At 37.1% G+C, this 14301-nt stretch overlaps 1 protein-coding gene across 2 annotated transcripts; it reads left to right on the forward strand.

Annotated features, from left to right (window-relative positions):
- The first annotated feature begins 6352 nt into the window (after positions 1-6352).
- Positions 6353-12853, forward strand: LOC107708743 (GDH/6PGL endoplasmic bifunctional protein-like). 2 transcript variants are annotated; one of them, XM_016513046.1, is made up of 5 exons: positions 6353-6411; positions 8328-8995; positions 9355-9472; positions 9585-9854; positions 10214-12853. In XM_016513046.1, the coding sequence occupies exons 2-5, from the start codon at positions 8348-8350 to the stop codon at positions 11551-11553; spliced, it is 2376 nt and encodes a 791-aa protein (XP_016368532.1). In that variant the 5' UTR covers positions 6353-6411; positions 8328-8347; the 3' UTR covers positions 11554-12853. The 2 variants fall into 2 exon arrangements, with proteins under 2 accessions (XP_016368532.1, XP_016368531.1); XM_016513045.1 differs by lacking the exon at positions 6353-6411 and having other exon boundaries at positions 8277-8995.
- Positions 12854-14301: the final 1448 nt, after the last annotated feature.

Genomic DNA, 14301 nt, shown 5'->3' on the forward strand with positions numbered 1-14301 from the left:
TTGTCATAACGTGTTGTTTCAGACTACTGGAAAGAAAACATCCCAAATATACCTTAAGTGTTCATTTTATAGCATTTTATCTATTTGCATCTAATTACAACTATCTTTAAAGGCCAAAATGAGCATTTTTCCCCTCATGCACTAAGCCACAAATCTCCACTTCAGTAGCACTTACAAACATTACAGTTTTATTCCCATATATACTCTGAAGGTTTTTACATCAGGGTTTGATCAAAGATTATTTTATTTTATTTACTTATTTCTGGCTGTTGACAGTATTTTCTGATTTATGAGAGAGAAAAATATATCCAAAATCCTCTCAGTAAAAACCTTTGAGTCTCATATGTCAGCAAAATGAAACGAATTTTGAACCTGGCTTCATCCACAGTGCAGATTTCTGTTTTGGAAATGTATGCAAATTAGTGCATATTTAATTAAGAAGTGCCACATTTGCATATTTAAACAACATTTCAGGAAACTTGTAATACAAAAGATGTTTTTCTTAATGTAATCAGTCAACATGAGGAGATATCTATTAGGTTACTGTTAGGTTAGGTTATCTATTATTAAAATGCAAGAAAATACTTAGTTATGCAATTAAATACAGTACAATTACTGCAAATTAGAATGCTATTTGTCCCTATTAAAGAATGCATGCCTCTACAAAGGTCACTAAAATCTAACATGCCCATAAACTCCCATATCAACTAGTTAAAAGTCCAAAAAAAAAGTGCAGGCTGAAAAAATGGCAAGCAGTTGGTCACAAACGCCAAACTGAACGTGATCTGCTTATTAATAATATTCTTTTGTGTATATGTGAGAGTATATTTATTTGTGTGTAACATTTATTAATGGTTCAATAAAGTAATCCTTTGTTTTTCATGCCAGCTTCTATGAATGTTGAGTACGACTCTTAATTTTTGGAGCAAGTGCTCGGCCACACAAAATGGATGATTAATGACTTCGCTCTGTTTGGTGTTTAAGCACAAGACACTTATATGTTCAGAGGGACATTTGTCTTCAACAAATGAGGAGCTAGAGCCATTGAGATGCCCTCATAATGCCGAGCTCCCTTTTCATTCAAGGGCCATGTGTGCTGCAGGAGGCCTGAATTATCTGCTGCACTCCCATCAACCCCCCTTCACCTCTCCACCCTGTTCCACACAACCGCCAATACAAAGCACTTCACGCCAGGAGGTTGGCCCGTTACTCCGGGGGTCATGGATCTGCAGTGGGACCACTGCTGCAGGGTCATTCAACTCTTCCACCCCTCAACTTCTTCTTGTCACCCTCGTCCCCACCTCTCGCCAAAAAACGCATATACAGAGGCGGCTTTCCATTGTAGGCTGCGTCGAGACTGTCTGCCCTTCAAAAGCTTTGTTAACGCTCCCGATCCTACACTGATCCCTTTACTGGGGGTGAAGGGAGTGCTGCCGCGGGATATGTGCCAGTGACATATGGCAAGATGTTAACACATTATTAATGCAAAGTTAACAGAATTAAAAAGTGAGTCATAAACGGAATTTAGATTTAAAGTGACTACAATGTATTTAGTCAATTAACGAATGAATGTCATTGCATAAGATTACAAAACATCAAAGCAAGTGGCATTTCATTTATATAAAGCTAATGCAAGAACATTTTGTAAGCACAATTATATTTATTTCACAACAAGAGACTTTTGTTAAATTATAAAACAATGTCAACACTGTTCAAAAATAAGACCATAATTATTTGGGACTCTATCTGCTTGTCAAACATTAACGGAATAATGTATGTGATGAATTACATCTGTGGTTAGTCTGCTAGGATATTTGTGTGAACAAATAAAACTGATTTCGTACATCCACTTGGTTTAAAATAATGAGAAAAGTTCAATTAAATGAATGTTTTTATGCGTCAGCGACGCATTAAATTGATCAGAAGTGACAGTAAAAACTTTTACATTGTTATGAAAGATTTATATTTCAAATAAATGCTGTTCTTTAGAACTTTCCAATCATCTAAGAATACTGAAAAAATATATCACCGCTTTTTTTATTTTATAGCTGCACAACTGCTATCAGCAAATCGGCATATTATAATGATTTCTGAAAGATCATGTGACACTAAAGACTGGAGTAATGATGCTGAAAATTCAGCCGTTACAGAAATAATTTTCAAATATAATAAAATAGAAAACAGTTAAATTGTACTAATATTTAAAAATATTACTTTTATATAATATTGTAATATATTATTATATTAATTCAATTAAATGCACACACATATACCATATATTTAACTTGATTAATAACTTTAATTACTAAAAAATGTATTATTTTAAGATGAAAAATGAAAATGAATCCACAGAGTGATATGAAGGACATGCTATTTGGGAATTCAATTACTAGTAACATTGGTCAGTTACGCACTTAGCAGTCATTATACAAATATACAAGCAGTCAATATACAAATATATACATTACCACACCAGAATCAGGAATTCCGAAAAACAAATGAAAAAATAAATAAATAAATTTTTTTTTAAAATCCACAAAACCATGCACTGAAGTATAAATGTGAAATATATGCTGAGGTTGTTTATGTACTAACTATACAATTATTACATAAATATCGTCAGCATATATTTCACAAGTTCTCTTCTAAAGGAGTGTTGTTTCTTTGATCCACCGCCTAACTAACAGCGTTCATTCACTTTCTTAATCTGGCAGTATTGAGCTCTTAAGTAGCAGGCAGATCTTTAAATTAGTCAGTGCTTAGACACAGGGATGATAAATGTAATGTGTGTTGGTGAAGAGGCCCAATAAAGAGGATGGCACACATTTATATGCATGTGTTTGTGTGCTCAGCTTGATTGGAATGTTGTGCCGGAGGAAGAACAAAGGACTTCAGGAGAAACAAAGCACTTGAATATATAGGAAGGAAGGCAAGTGGCAGGGTGGCAGTGGGAAGGGGGTGATGGGAAGAACACGGATGGTTGTAAGAAGTGTGGGAGATCTTACACACAATGAGCCCCCTGGTGCCATAGCCACTCTTACCTCCAGCTCCCTTTAACACACACACACACACACACTCAAATCACACGTAGCCCCATTGGCTGCACGTTAAGACGGCGACAGCTGAGCTCCCTGATGTTTTCCTGCATGACACACATGCGCACACACTAGCAAATTTGCTACACCAGAGACACTTGTCACACAAACAGGAACTTCTGTCACTTAGTTTACAGTTTACATCTCACTTTGACCTTAACTGGTGATCAAGCTGGGAGGCCTACACTAGTGTGGTCCCAGCTGGGAGTACATGTGCATTTGGGTATAAAATCTCTCATGCATCTGGCAACCAGTGCAATGCTCCTCGCTGTTCTGAATGGAATGGAAAAACAACCACCTTCATGAAAAGGCCATACAACTGGTTGACGCAAGTTAGTGTAACTCCAACATATTACATACATTTAATGATGAAAATATTTCAGACACTTGTCCAAAGTGTAAGACTTGTAATGGTACTTTTAAGCAATTTTGCAATTCTGGAAAGAAGTACAGAGTATGATTAATAAAATAAATAATGTCTTTATCTCTTGAAACAAAAAAGTTGGTATTTCAAATATACCCTTGTAAACTCAGATTGAAAAGAAAGCAATTAACATACATTTATAGATATGTCTAAGCACAAGCAAAAGTCGTATTGCTCTTCACTACAGAAGAAGTAGAAAAGAAAAAAGGCACCAAATATATGGAGATGGTTTAATAAAAATGGCACTGGAGAAAATAGCACATATTTAAAATGTATATTAGGCTTTTAAAGAAAATTGAATTACTTTTTTGGGGATTTTTGAAAACTGTTGTAGGAGATATGTATGATGGGTTTTGATTTTTGGGGCACTGATGAGCTTTTATTTTCATTTTAGTTTTAGTTCAAGCATTAGTAATTCAGTTGTGTTTTTCTTATTATTTTTTTTAATAGGTCTGTGTGGTTTTACAAGTTTATTTTATTTCACAAAGTTTCAGTTTTAGATAACTGTAACAATGATTGATGTGACCCAAGAAAAGAAGGAATTTGTCTTGTGCTAGGAAGGCCTTATATGTGAATATATGTTATGCTATGTCTTTTGTCTAAAAACCAATAAAAATCTTAAAAATAAAATATTACCAAGAAATGCTAAGAAGTTGTTCATTCCTTTATTAATTTCTCTGACATGTAGCAACATTTGCAGACGCGCTAAACACGTATCTGCAGGAAATGTTTTGGATTCAAACAGTGATGAGTGACTCTAAGCATTCAAACAATAATAGCCGTAGGAAATGACATTATATGATGGAACAGATCCTGCAATGGGCCGCTAACATCAATACAATGCTTTTGATCATACTGAAGTGTGTGTAACCTAAATTTATATAATGTTTGAGTCACTAGCATCACCAAGTAGAACTGCAACAATTATAGCTATGTTCGGAATATCATGCTAACATACTACTCTTACTATTTCTGCAATTTTGCACACCATGCAGATTATCAATATGCATAGAATACTGTATCCCACAGTGCACTGCACACGACTTATTTCCTGTGTAACAACTTACAACAACTGGAAGTAACAGTAACTGCAATCTCTTTTCTCACTTATTGTTTGAGCATACTGAGACATTTTTACACTAAAATAAATAAATCAATAAATACCTCACAACTAGACACTCACAAGTGTTTTCTACTAACACAGTTTGCTATTAAAGAACATTATACTGAAAGCTTGCGTAGCATGCTTCACTTACATTTTTTTTAAACAGTCCGTATAGAGTGCACACTGCGCAGTATTTAGCAAGCTAGTATTCATTCCGAACAATAGACTGTTTTCGAACAGCTTTCCTAAACACTCCCCATCTGCCATTGGTTGAATGCACCTACCCCAAACTCACACCATTAGCATGTGCTATGTTAGGCTGCTAGGGATCAAGGGGTCAAGGTTTGACTGGTTAACATAGCCTCATTAGCCTCTGGTAGTAGATGTGGTCTGCACCATCTGGCTTCAAAGAATATCTTTCTCTTTTGACGGGCATCCACAAATGTCAGCGTATTCTGACAAAATAAATTTTTTGAATGCTTATATAGATTACAAGCATTCATTATAGAATAACAGACAGTTGACTGATTTTTTTGTAGTGCTTTTAAAATGTACTAATGATGCTTACGAGAAGGTTTAAAGGGGTCATATGATGCTGCTGAAAATAACATTATTTGGTGTATTTGGTGTAATGAAATGTGTTTATGCGGTTTAAGGTTCAAAAAACACATTATTTTCCACATACTGTACATTATTGTTTCTCCTCTATGCCCCGCCTTTCTGAAACGCGTCGATTTTTACAAAGCTCATCGGTCTGAAAAAGCGAGGTGTGCTGTGATTGGCCAGCTATCCAGTGCATTGTGATTGGCCGAATACCTCAAGCATCTGACGGAAATGTTACGCCCGGAAAAATTGAAATCGCATCATATGACCCCTTTAAAGCAGATTCAGAAATCTTGGGTTGAATCAGGGAATGACTTTACATGTTTCCTGAGGTGAATGGTTCTTGTTTGAATACTCTTTGCCTAAGACTCATTCGCTCTCTAAAGAAAAAAGGAAATGTGCAAGAGAGGAATACACACACATGTACTCAAAGATAAGACTGTTTTAAAGATCACACTGATGAAAACTAATTGCTCAATATGTTGTGAAATCAAGTGTAAGGCCTAAACTCCTTTAGGTACTCTTGTGGTTTTGAAAAACTTTTGATATGTCTTTTAATTTAGTTATAGCCTTCTATTCAACTGCAGCATAACATTTTTTTTTTTTTATGTTATACCTTGACAAGGGGAATCTGTTCACTGAAAGCCACGTTTGGAGTAATTCATTCAGCACCTATTGGCAAATATCGCCCTCCTCTGGGCAACACACGATCTGCATAACAGTGGATTTACATTTTCGATGCAAATTCTGGATAATTAAGTAATAAATAATTATATTATAAATAATAAATAAATATTTTCCAAGCTAAAATGCAGACAACCTACCTGACTTCTCAACACGGACTTTAAACTGGTACTGTCAAAGAATGCAATTAATTTAATTGTTTGTTTCACAGCACACGCACGTTTTTAAATCTCCCCTAAGGGAGCTTTAAATATCTCTGTTATGATATTTACACTTAAATAATGTGTGTTTTAATAGCTCCTTAAGCACTTCACGGGTTTATAAGTCCCCGTGTTATCAGTCAACATATTTAAAAAAAATCTCGAATGATATTTACTCAAACCATAACACTAACCAGCGTCACGATCACGTGACCATCTACTGGAAACGCTTGTTTGTAGTGTCACCATCCGCCAGTCCACTCCGCTCGAGCTGACACGTCCAGTCCAGAGGTGAATCAGGTATGTCCTCACAGTCTCTCCCTGTCAAATTCATCTTTGTCCTTGTGTATGTGTCACTCTGCCTGCAGTTGTTTTATGTACATTACAGTTTAAAATGTTATCTTTTTATTTGCCTGCCTGTGTCAGTTAGCTATAACAGGTGCTGCTGTCAGAATCTGTTTAAGTAACTTACTTTGTGATGATGATAGTATACTCACGTCCGCCTCTAATACAGTGCATTCTCATATTTTAAAATGTAATAAACGTACTTCCCATCAGAAACCGATATATGGTCACATTTAATTGGATCGTATTATTAATTCACACATTTTAAATAAATTATTTTGGTGCCCCCATCATTGGATAAAATAGCCCTTAATGAGGTTAAGTGACATGATTTTGATGTCATTATGTAAATAATAAAGTTATAATTAATCAAATGTAATAATGTGTATTTTGTTCAAAAGATAATATGAATAGGAGGAATGACCTGAGTATGTGCTGAATTGCATCAGTTCTGTGCAGCAACTGTTTATTTAACTCTATTGCATCCTGTTATGCTCATTTTTTTTGTCTTGATTGTTTCAAGGAATTTTTGTATTTATTTTAAGTCTAGATAGTGCCTCTGTGTTTAACAATTTGCAACACCCAAATGTGCAAACAGTGCTTGCTCTGTCTGAGGCGCATTAGGGTTGCATGTACTCTGTCATCTTTGGCGTTTACACAAGCTCAACATGAGTTATCGTGAAATTAGACTCGTCCTGGTTGACCGTTTTCTGTTAGATATGTCAGAATGATTCCTGCAATTCTCAACTCTAACATAAACTATTGTCACCTTATATATTGGTTCCTCTCTGTTTGGCCAAGTTGTGTGACCTTTCATTTCATTCAGGTCTTTTACCGTAAATGTAGTCTGTTTGTTCTGGGGCTGGTGGTTTAACCTTGATTCTAAAGGGGGAATAATCAGTGGGAGATTACATTTGCATTCCGTGGTTCTTGCTTTTAGTCATTATTCCCAATCAGTCCAGGTACAGTATGTCAGTAGAATATGTGACCCTCTTCTTCACTTGGGCTTACCATAGACCTTTGGCCCTCATACTCTATGCATTACAATAAAACTATTACTGGTAAAGATCCACACACCTAATGAACTCAAATTATCAGGATTTTAGTGTGCTGAGTGATTTTAAAATAAGAAAGAAAAGTAAAGAAAAATATGTTCATGGACTTTGGTAAGTTCAAACATTAAAAGGCACCATGACTTGCAGACATGACTCGTTATTACTGGTTCTAACGGTTTTTGTGTTGAAACATCACATAGTGATTATGCAGTGTTGTAATGCTTGATACGTTGTACCTGACTGAAACACGGAATCACATGTAGCCTTCATTTAGGTTTATTTACTTTTATACATTAAATATATTGGATATTTTATGTATAAGCATACACAAACACACACACACACACACACATATATATATATATATATATATATATACATATATATATATTAGTATTTGTACAAAAAAGTGAATAAAATATTGGTGTAAACGTAATTTATTTTATAATTACATAAAAATAGTTATTTTTTCCCACTTTCATTTAGAATCCAGCTGCAATTCTTAATAGTTCTGAAATGTTTATTTAGGGACTAAAGTCTTATCTTGTTGCAGTGCTGAAATGTTTGCAAAAGGTGTTCATTTTATACTGAGTTATAGATGGGGAAATAAAGCCATCAATAAGCCAGTGAGGCAAACTTCATAATCCAGCTTCTGAATGCATTCCAGTCAATTCAGTGCCTTTAAGCACCATTAAAGGTTATTCATGCTTAACAAATCATAGTTTTCATGGTTTGGTTTTCAGTTTTTTTGTGAGCTCTTTTCAGAATTTGCATCAATAGGTTTTTCAAACATCCTAAAATCTTTCCTTTTTAAAGGGAGGACATTTGATATTACAATGCTGTGGATAAGATGGGAGCTGCTGCTAATGGCCAGCATATTCTGGCAGAGGGGCCACACAGATAATCATGAGGCTACGAAGAGTCTTGGGCATGTGACTGTGGTAGTTGTGGGTGGAACAGGTGACTTGGCCAGGAAGTACCTGTGGCAAGGCTTTTTCCAGCTCTATGCTGACCAGGTAGGCAAAGGACACACCTTCTCATTTTACGGTGGGGGACTTTCGCCGACCGAGAAGGGGACGCCGCTGCTGTTTGGGATCTTGAAGGAGCTGGCTTGCCCTCCGGAGCTCTCTGTGGAGCGTTGTGATTTGGTCAAAGACCAGTTCCTGCATCTGTCCAAGTATCACCAGCTGAAGACTACTGAGGACTACGAGAAGCTCAGCCAGCAGATCAAACAGCAGCTAGGACAGGAGGGTATGGTCGAAGCAGGGAGGCTCTTCTACCTGTCTGTTCCAGCTTTCGCATATGCAGACATTGCAGAGAAGATCAACAACACCTGCCGCCCCCCATCTGACGCATGGCTGAGGGTGGTACTGGAGAAACCATTTGGTCACGACCTTTATAGTGCTCAGGCCCTTGACAAAAAACTGTCAGGCCAGCTGAAAGAAGAGGAGATGTACAGGATTGACCACTATTTAGGGAAGCAGGTACAATGTTGTTTTATTAACATAAACTATTGTTCCAAAGTTTAGTGTTGACAAGATTTTATGTTTTTTGAAAGAAGTGCTCACCAAAGCTCAATTTATTCAGTCAAAATACAGTAAAAAACAACAACATAATATTGTGAAACAGTGAATTTTTGATGAATGAAGAGTGCAAAAGAACATAATTTACTTGAAATAGAAATCTTTTTTAACATATCCTTGTTTATCCTTTATGAATCGAGTATTGATTTCTTTCAAAGAAAAAAAATCTTACTAACCCCAAACTCTTGAATGGTAGTGCACTTTCACATAAATAACTGGATCTACATGAGCTTTAAAAATACTTTTTTTCTGTCCCAAAGGTTGTCTCTAAAATTCTGCCATTTAGGAAAGAGAATAAGAAACTTCTAGACCCTATCTGGAACAAGCACCATATTGAAAGAATAGAAATTGTATTGAAGGAAACCCTGGATGCCAAAGGTACTGTTTAGTTGCTTATAAATGCAAGTTATAAATGCAAAAAGTTACTTTCTCCATTTATCTTCTCAGTGATTACTTTGGCACTTAGTTAATATCTATCATTCGTTTACAGGGCGGATTCAGTTTTATGATCAATATGGCGTCATCAGAGATGTGCTCCAGAACCACCTCACAGAGGTCATGACCCTTATGTTGATGAACCTTCCTGCAAACCTATCCAACAGCAAGGAGATACTACAAAACAAGCTTAATTTCTTGGCTTCCCTTCAACACGTAGATAACAGTAATGCGGTAGTAGGTCAGTACCAAGCTTACAATGAAGAGGTTCAGGAAGAGCTAAATAAAACAAAGGACTACTTCAGCTTGACCCCCACATTTGCTGGTGAGTGGAAGAGCTTTGTGGCTACATCATTCAGTATGTTTACATGCGCACAAGAAAAACACTTATAGCGGGAAAGCTGTTTAAGGTGCAAAGGTGGCATTCATATTTACCTGCGTACTCAAAAACCTGTCAGGATGCCTCTTACGCATTTACTTGACCACATGAATCTCGTAATCCATTTAAAGGTGAAAGAAAAATGGCGTTCACATTTACATAATCTTTCAGAATGCTGCTTTCTGTGGAAATCCTGGAATAAACTGTTTTCCTAAGTGCATGTAAACATAATCATTGATTCATAGCAGTGTGACTGTGGAAAATCACTCTAGCCATGCTTGCGTTGACTATAATTGTCTTTACAGGTGTGGTCGTTCATGTCGACAATGCACAATACGAGGGTATCCCCATATTTATGACCTCAGGCAAGGCACTTGATGAACGGGTTTCTTATGCACGTGTACTTTTCAAAAGCGATGTATTTTGTGTCCAGGATCCCAACAATGTTCAGTGCAAATCCAAACAGATCATATTCTATCTGGGTCACGGTACCCTCCAGTACCCTGCGATTCTTTTGAGCAAGAACCTGTTCAAGCCCAAACTGGCGAGCAGCGGTGACTGGAAAGAGGTCACCGAATACAAAGACGTGAACATGCTGGGTTTACCACTCAGTGACTATTACATTCAGTCACCGGTCACACCCAGAGAGGCTTATTGTGAGCTGATCTCACACGTCTTCTTTGGACGCAAGGATAGCTTTATTAGTGCCGAAGGACTCCTTGCTTCCTGGGAGTTTTGGACTCCCCTCCTTGAAGGTCTGAGTCGGGTCTTTCCACGGGTGTATCCAGGTGGCGTAGCCAATGGTAACCTGTTAAACTTTCAGCTGCAGGGCCATCAGGTCGCCTTTAGCCATGAAGCTGTGGTCAACGTGATCAAACCTGGTGCCGAGGACAACTTCCAAGTGATGCAAGGGAAGTACCGTAGCTCTGAAATGGTATCTGCCTGGGCACAGGAACTGGTGGAGCGCTTGGCTTCTGATCTTCTCTTGGCTGCTGAGGAGGCCATTCATGAAGAAGGTCAGTTTCACCTGGCGTTGTCTGGTGGCTCCAGCCCGGTGGCACTGCTCCGTGCACTGGCCCTGAACCTCTACACCTTTCCGTGGCGCAACACTCACATATGGCAAGTGGACGAGCGCTGTGTGCCACATACAGAATCAGGCTCCAACTTCCGGTCCATTCACGATCTCCTGCTTCAGCATATCCGCATACCCTACTTCAACATCCACCCCATGCCTGTGCATCTGACCCAACGGTTATGTGTGGAAGAGGACAGTGGTCCAACATTATATGAGAAGGAAATCAAGAAACATGTCAATGGCTCCAGCTTCCACTACATCCTGATTGGCGTAGGCCAGGACGGCCACACTGCCTCACTATTCCAGGACACCAAGTTGGAAAACGACGAGGAACGTTTGGTAATTCTGACAGAAAGCCCCATTAAACCTCACCAGAGGATGAGTCTTACATTCACAGCCATCAATAGGGCTCGAAGGGTAGGTGTTTTAATTATGGGCAAGAGCAAGCATGAACTTGTCAGTCAACTCAGCCGAATTAAGGGCGAATCATCCAAGTATCCCATCACCAAAGTACAGCCGAAGAGCGGTACTCTTATATGGTACATTGACTATGATGCATTGCTAGGATAAATGGCCTAAAGACCAGTACAAATCGGTCAGTGAAGCCACCCACCAGGGCTTATAGCTCAAATGGAATGCTGTATTGGGAATAATTGAGGAGTATAAATTGAAGTTTAATTTTCACACCAGTTGAGGTGTGATATGTGAGAGTTATTTTAATGCTGTGATAAGGACTTTGCAGTTTGATTGTGCTATGGAATCATTGCATTATAAACGACTTCAAATCTCAGGAACTCTAGTAGCTTACAATAACTTTTTTCCAAGTAATCAATCTTATAATAGTGCTGAAATCCTTATTTTACAAGATCCAACTGTTTAGAAGCAATGAAGAAGATACGTATGAAAACATTTATTTTTATTAAACACTTTTTCGACTTTTTTTTTTGTGACCAAGCAGTGATCAGATAAAACGTGTATTTGAATGCTCTGTAATTTTACTTTTTTTACTTTTTACATAGCTGCAATTATTCATCAGACATAATCACAAACCTCAGGTTAAGAAATCCTAATAAAGCATGTACACAAAACTTGCCCATTACCTAAGATGGCATATCCAGTGTTTTTAGGACGGAACAAATGTTTCAAGTTTAGACGGATTTGAGTTTCTATTGTTGGCCTTACTTGATAAAACCATTCCAGAACTGTTGACAATGTATTAGTGTCAAAGACTGTTGTCATACCTCAGAAAACAAAGGTTCATTATGTGTAGAGCAGTTGAAAAGGCACAACACCTTACAATGGTTTTATATCTAAACATGAATACCTTCGTAAAGTCTGTTTTTATACTGTGTTGTTTAAAATCTAAGAAGTGCATGTTAGTCAGCATTGCATGCTTTATGAAACAAGGCAGGAGTTGTTTATGGACAGCTGGACAGCATTGTCTGATTTATAACCACCGATTTAACATTTTGTAGTGAAGCAGAACAACATTACATTCCACAGGGATCTGATCATCTAATGTGAAAATGTTAATAAAACATTAAAATAAATGCACACACATTGAAGTCCTTATGTGTTTTTACACAATTTTAAATAGATTCCTATATTATTAAGGTGCCTATAAATACAAAAATGTTTAACATCATAGAGATCATATTGTATACAATGACAATGACAATGACGTTTGTGTCTTGCTGACTGGATTAACATATTCGAATCGACACTTTTAAATAAAGTGTCTTGCTTTTCCATTATATGTTTTCAATACATTTTTGCTACGGTATTCAGCCGTATTTCATGTTATCACGTACATCATTTCATATTTTGCAGTGCTTTTACTACATGACAATAAAATATATTTTTTAAATCATCTGTGTTGTATTTTTTTCTCTTTTAAAATGTCTTGGATTCAGAAAGTTCCAAATAGAACCCAAACGTGTGGACTATAAACACAGTGTAAAAAAATCTAAACACAATTTGTATGCATTCTGCGTACATTTCTCCTCCCTTGTATGCTAGTATTAGTGAAAACGTGTGTCATTAAATAGAATCTATCTTAACCTATGCCTCACAATTGTCTGAAAACCACTGAAACCATGTAAATAATAGATGCACCTGTATTGAGTGTCAGTAGAAGGTCGTACTGCAGCAGTGGCTCATTTTCAACCCCAGAGGCACGTATCTCTTAACCAATGAGGAAACAGTCTGTGAATCAGGCAAAGACCTCCTCTTACCAGAAAGAAAGCTGGGTAGAGACACAATGGTTATTTCTTCCTTTATATATTTTTTTTTCTACTACACTTAATACTATGGAATGGAACTGACCAAAAAACAAGTATATCATCTTACCTGTTGAGAGTATGCAGGCCCAAGAGACTACCAAAGAAAAGATATACAATTCAGCGGTGGTCTTCGCCTGAGAAAAATAAAAAGTGATATATATAACCTTTTTTTTTTTTGCACATAAAATCATAATACCATATTTCACACTTACACACTGAGGTGCAGACAGGGTAAGAATGACTGTACAAAGTCCCTGCATAAATGCAAACAGCCCAAATGAGTGAAAAGCTACCCTGATGCTCTTGGGAACTGGGTCCGTGAGTGTAAGCGCTACAGCCAAACCTTCAATGGGGCGAGAAGGGTTGATAATTAGTATTTCAAATTAGAAAGCAGAAAAGCATGCAACATAAGCCATTTATAAATATCAAAATCAGATTACCTGTTGCTATAAAAGAGAACACAATGAAGGCTATAAGATTGTTCAACAGTGGCTTTTCACAATAGCGAGAAGATTTGGGCCTGTGAAAACATTACTGCAGAATATTAGGCATATCACATCACATGATAACACGCATATTAATGTATTTATTTTATATAAAGAGATCAGCTTTTTTTTATCTGCAAAACATTATAGGTCGCTTACCTTGACAAAACATAAAACTGTGGTGCCAGGAAAAGCGCCGCAAAGATGAAAAGAACAATCTGACTGCCAGAAAGAAACAATATTGACAATTTTGATTTTAACATTTTTATGTTATACATGTCTGTACACACACACACCTTACAATTTTAACCTTTGATCTCTTGGAAGCCACCTGCTGGTCTGAAAAGCTGCATGAACTAAGAAGTGGTGAAGCATTGTGCCGTTTCTGTCACTTCAGATGATTCTATATACAGCAGAATACACTTTCATTAGCAAGATGTACAGCTATAATGAAAGAAAATTATTTATGCATCTTAAATGCGTCTTACTGAAACATTTTAAGTATTTACATAATGAGGTAAGCCTGAGGGAAGAAAATTCATAGAAGGACT

This window comes from Sinocyclocheilus rhinocerous, unplaced genomic scaffold (assembly GCF_001515625.1).
Source record: "Sinocyclocheilus rhinocerous isolate Xijiao unplaced genomic scaffold, SAMN03320098_v1.1 scaffold1107, whole genome shotgun sequence".
In the NCBI taxonomy this organism is placed as follows: domain Eukaryota; kingdom Metazoa; phylum Chordata; class Actinopteri; order Cypriniformes; family Cyprinidae; genus Sinocyclocheilus; species Sinocyclocheilus rhinocerous.

Coding starts and splice junctions, on each gene's coding strand:
- LOC107708743 (XM_016513046.1), top strand. CDS start 8,348: ATGCTGTGGATAAGATGGGAGCTGCTGCTAATGGCCAGCATATTCTGG. Junction 8,996..9,354: donor ACCACTATTTAGGGAAGCAG/GTACAATGTTGT, acceptor TCTGTCCCAAAG/GTTGTCTCTAAAATTCTGCC. Junction 9,855..10,213: donor CTTGACCCCCACATTTGCTG/GTGAGTGGAAGA, acceptor TTGTCTTTACAG/GTGTGGTCGTTCATGTCGAC.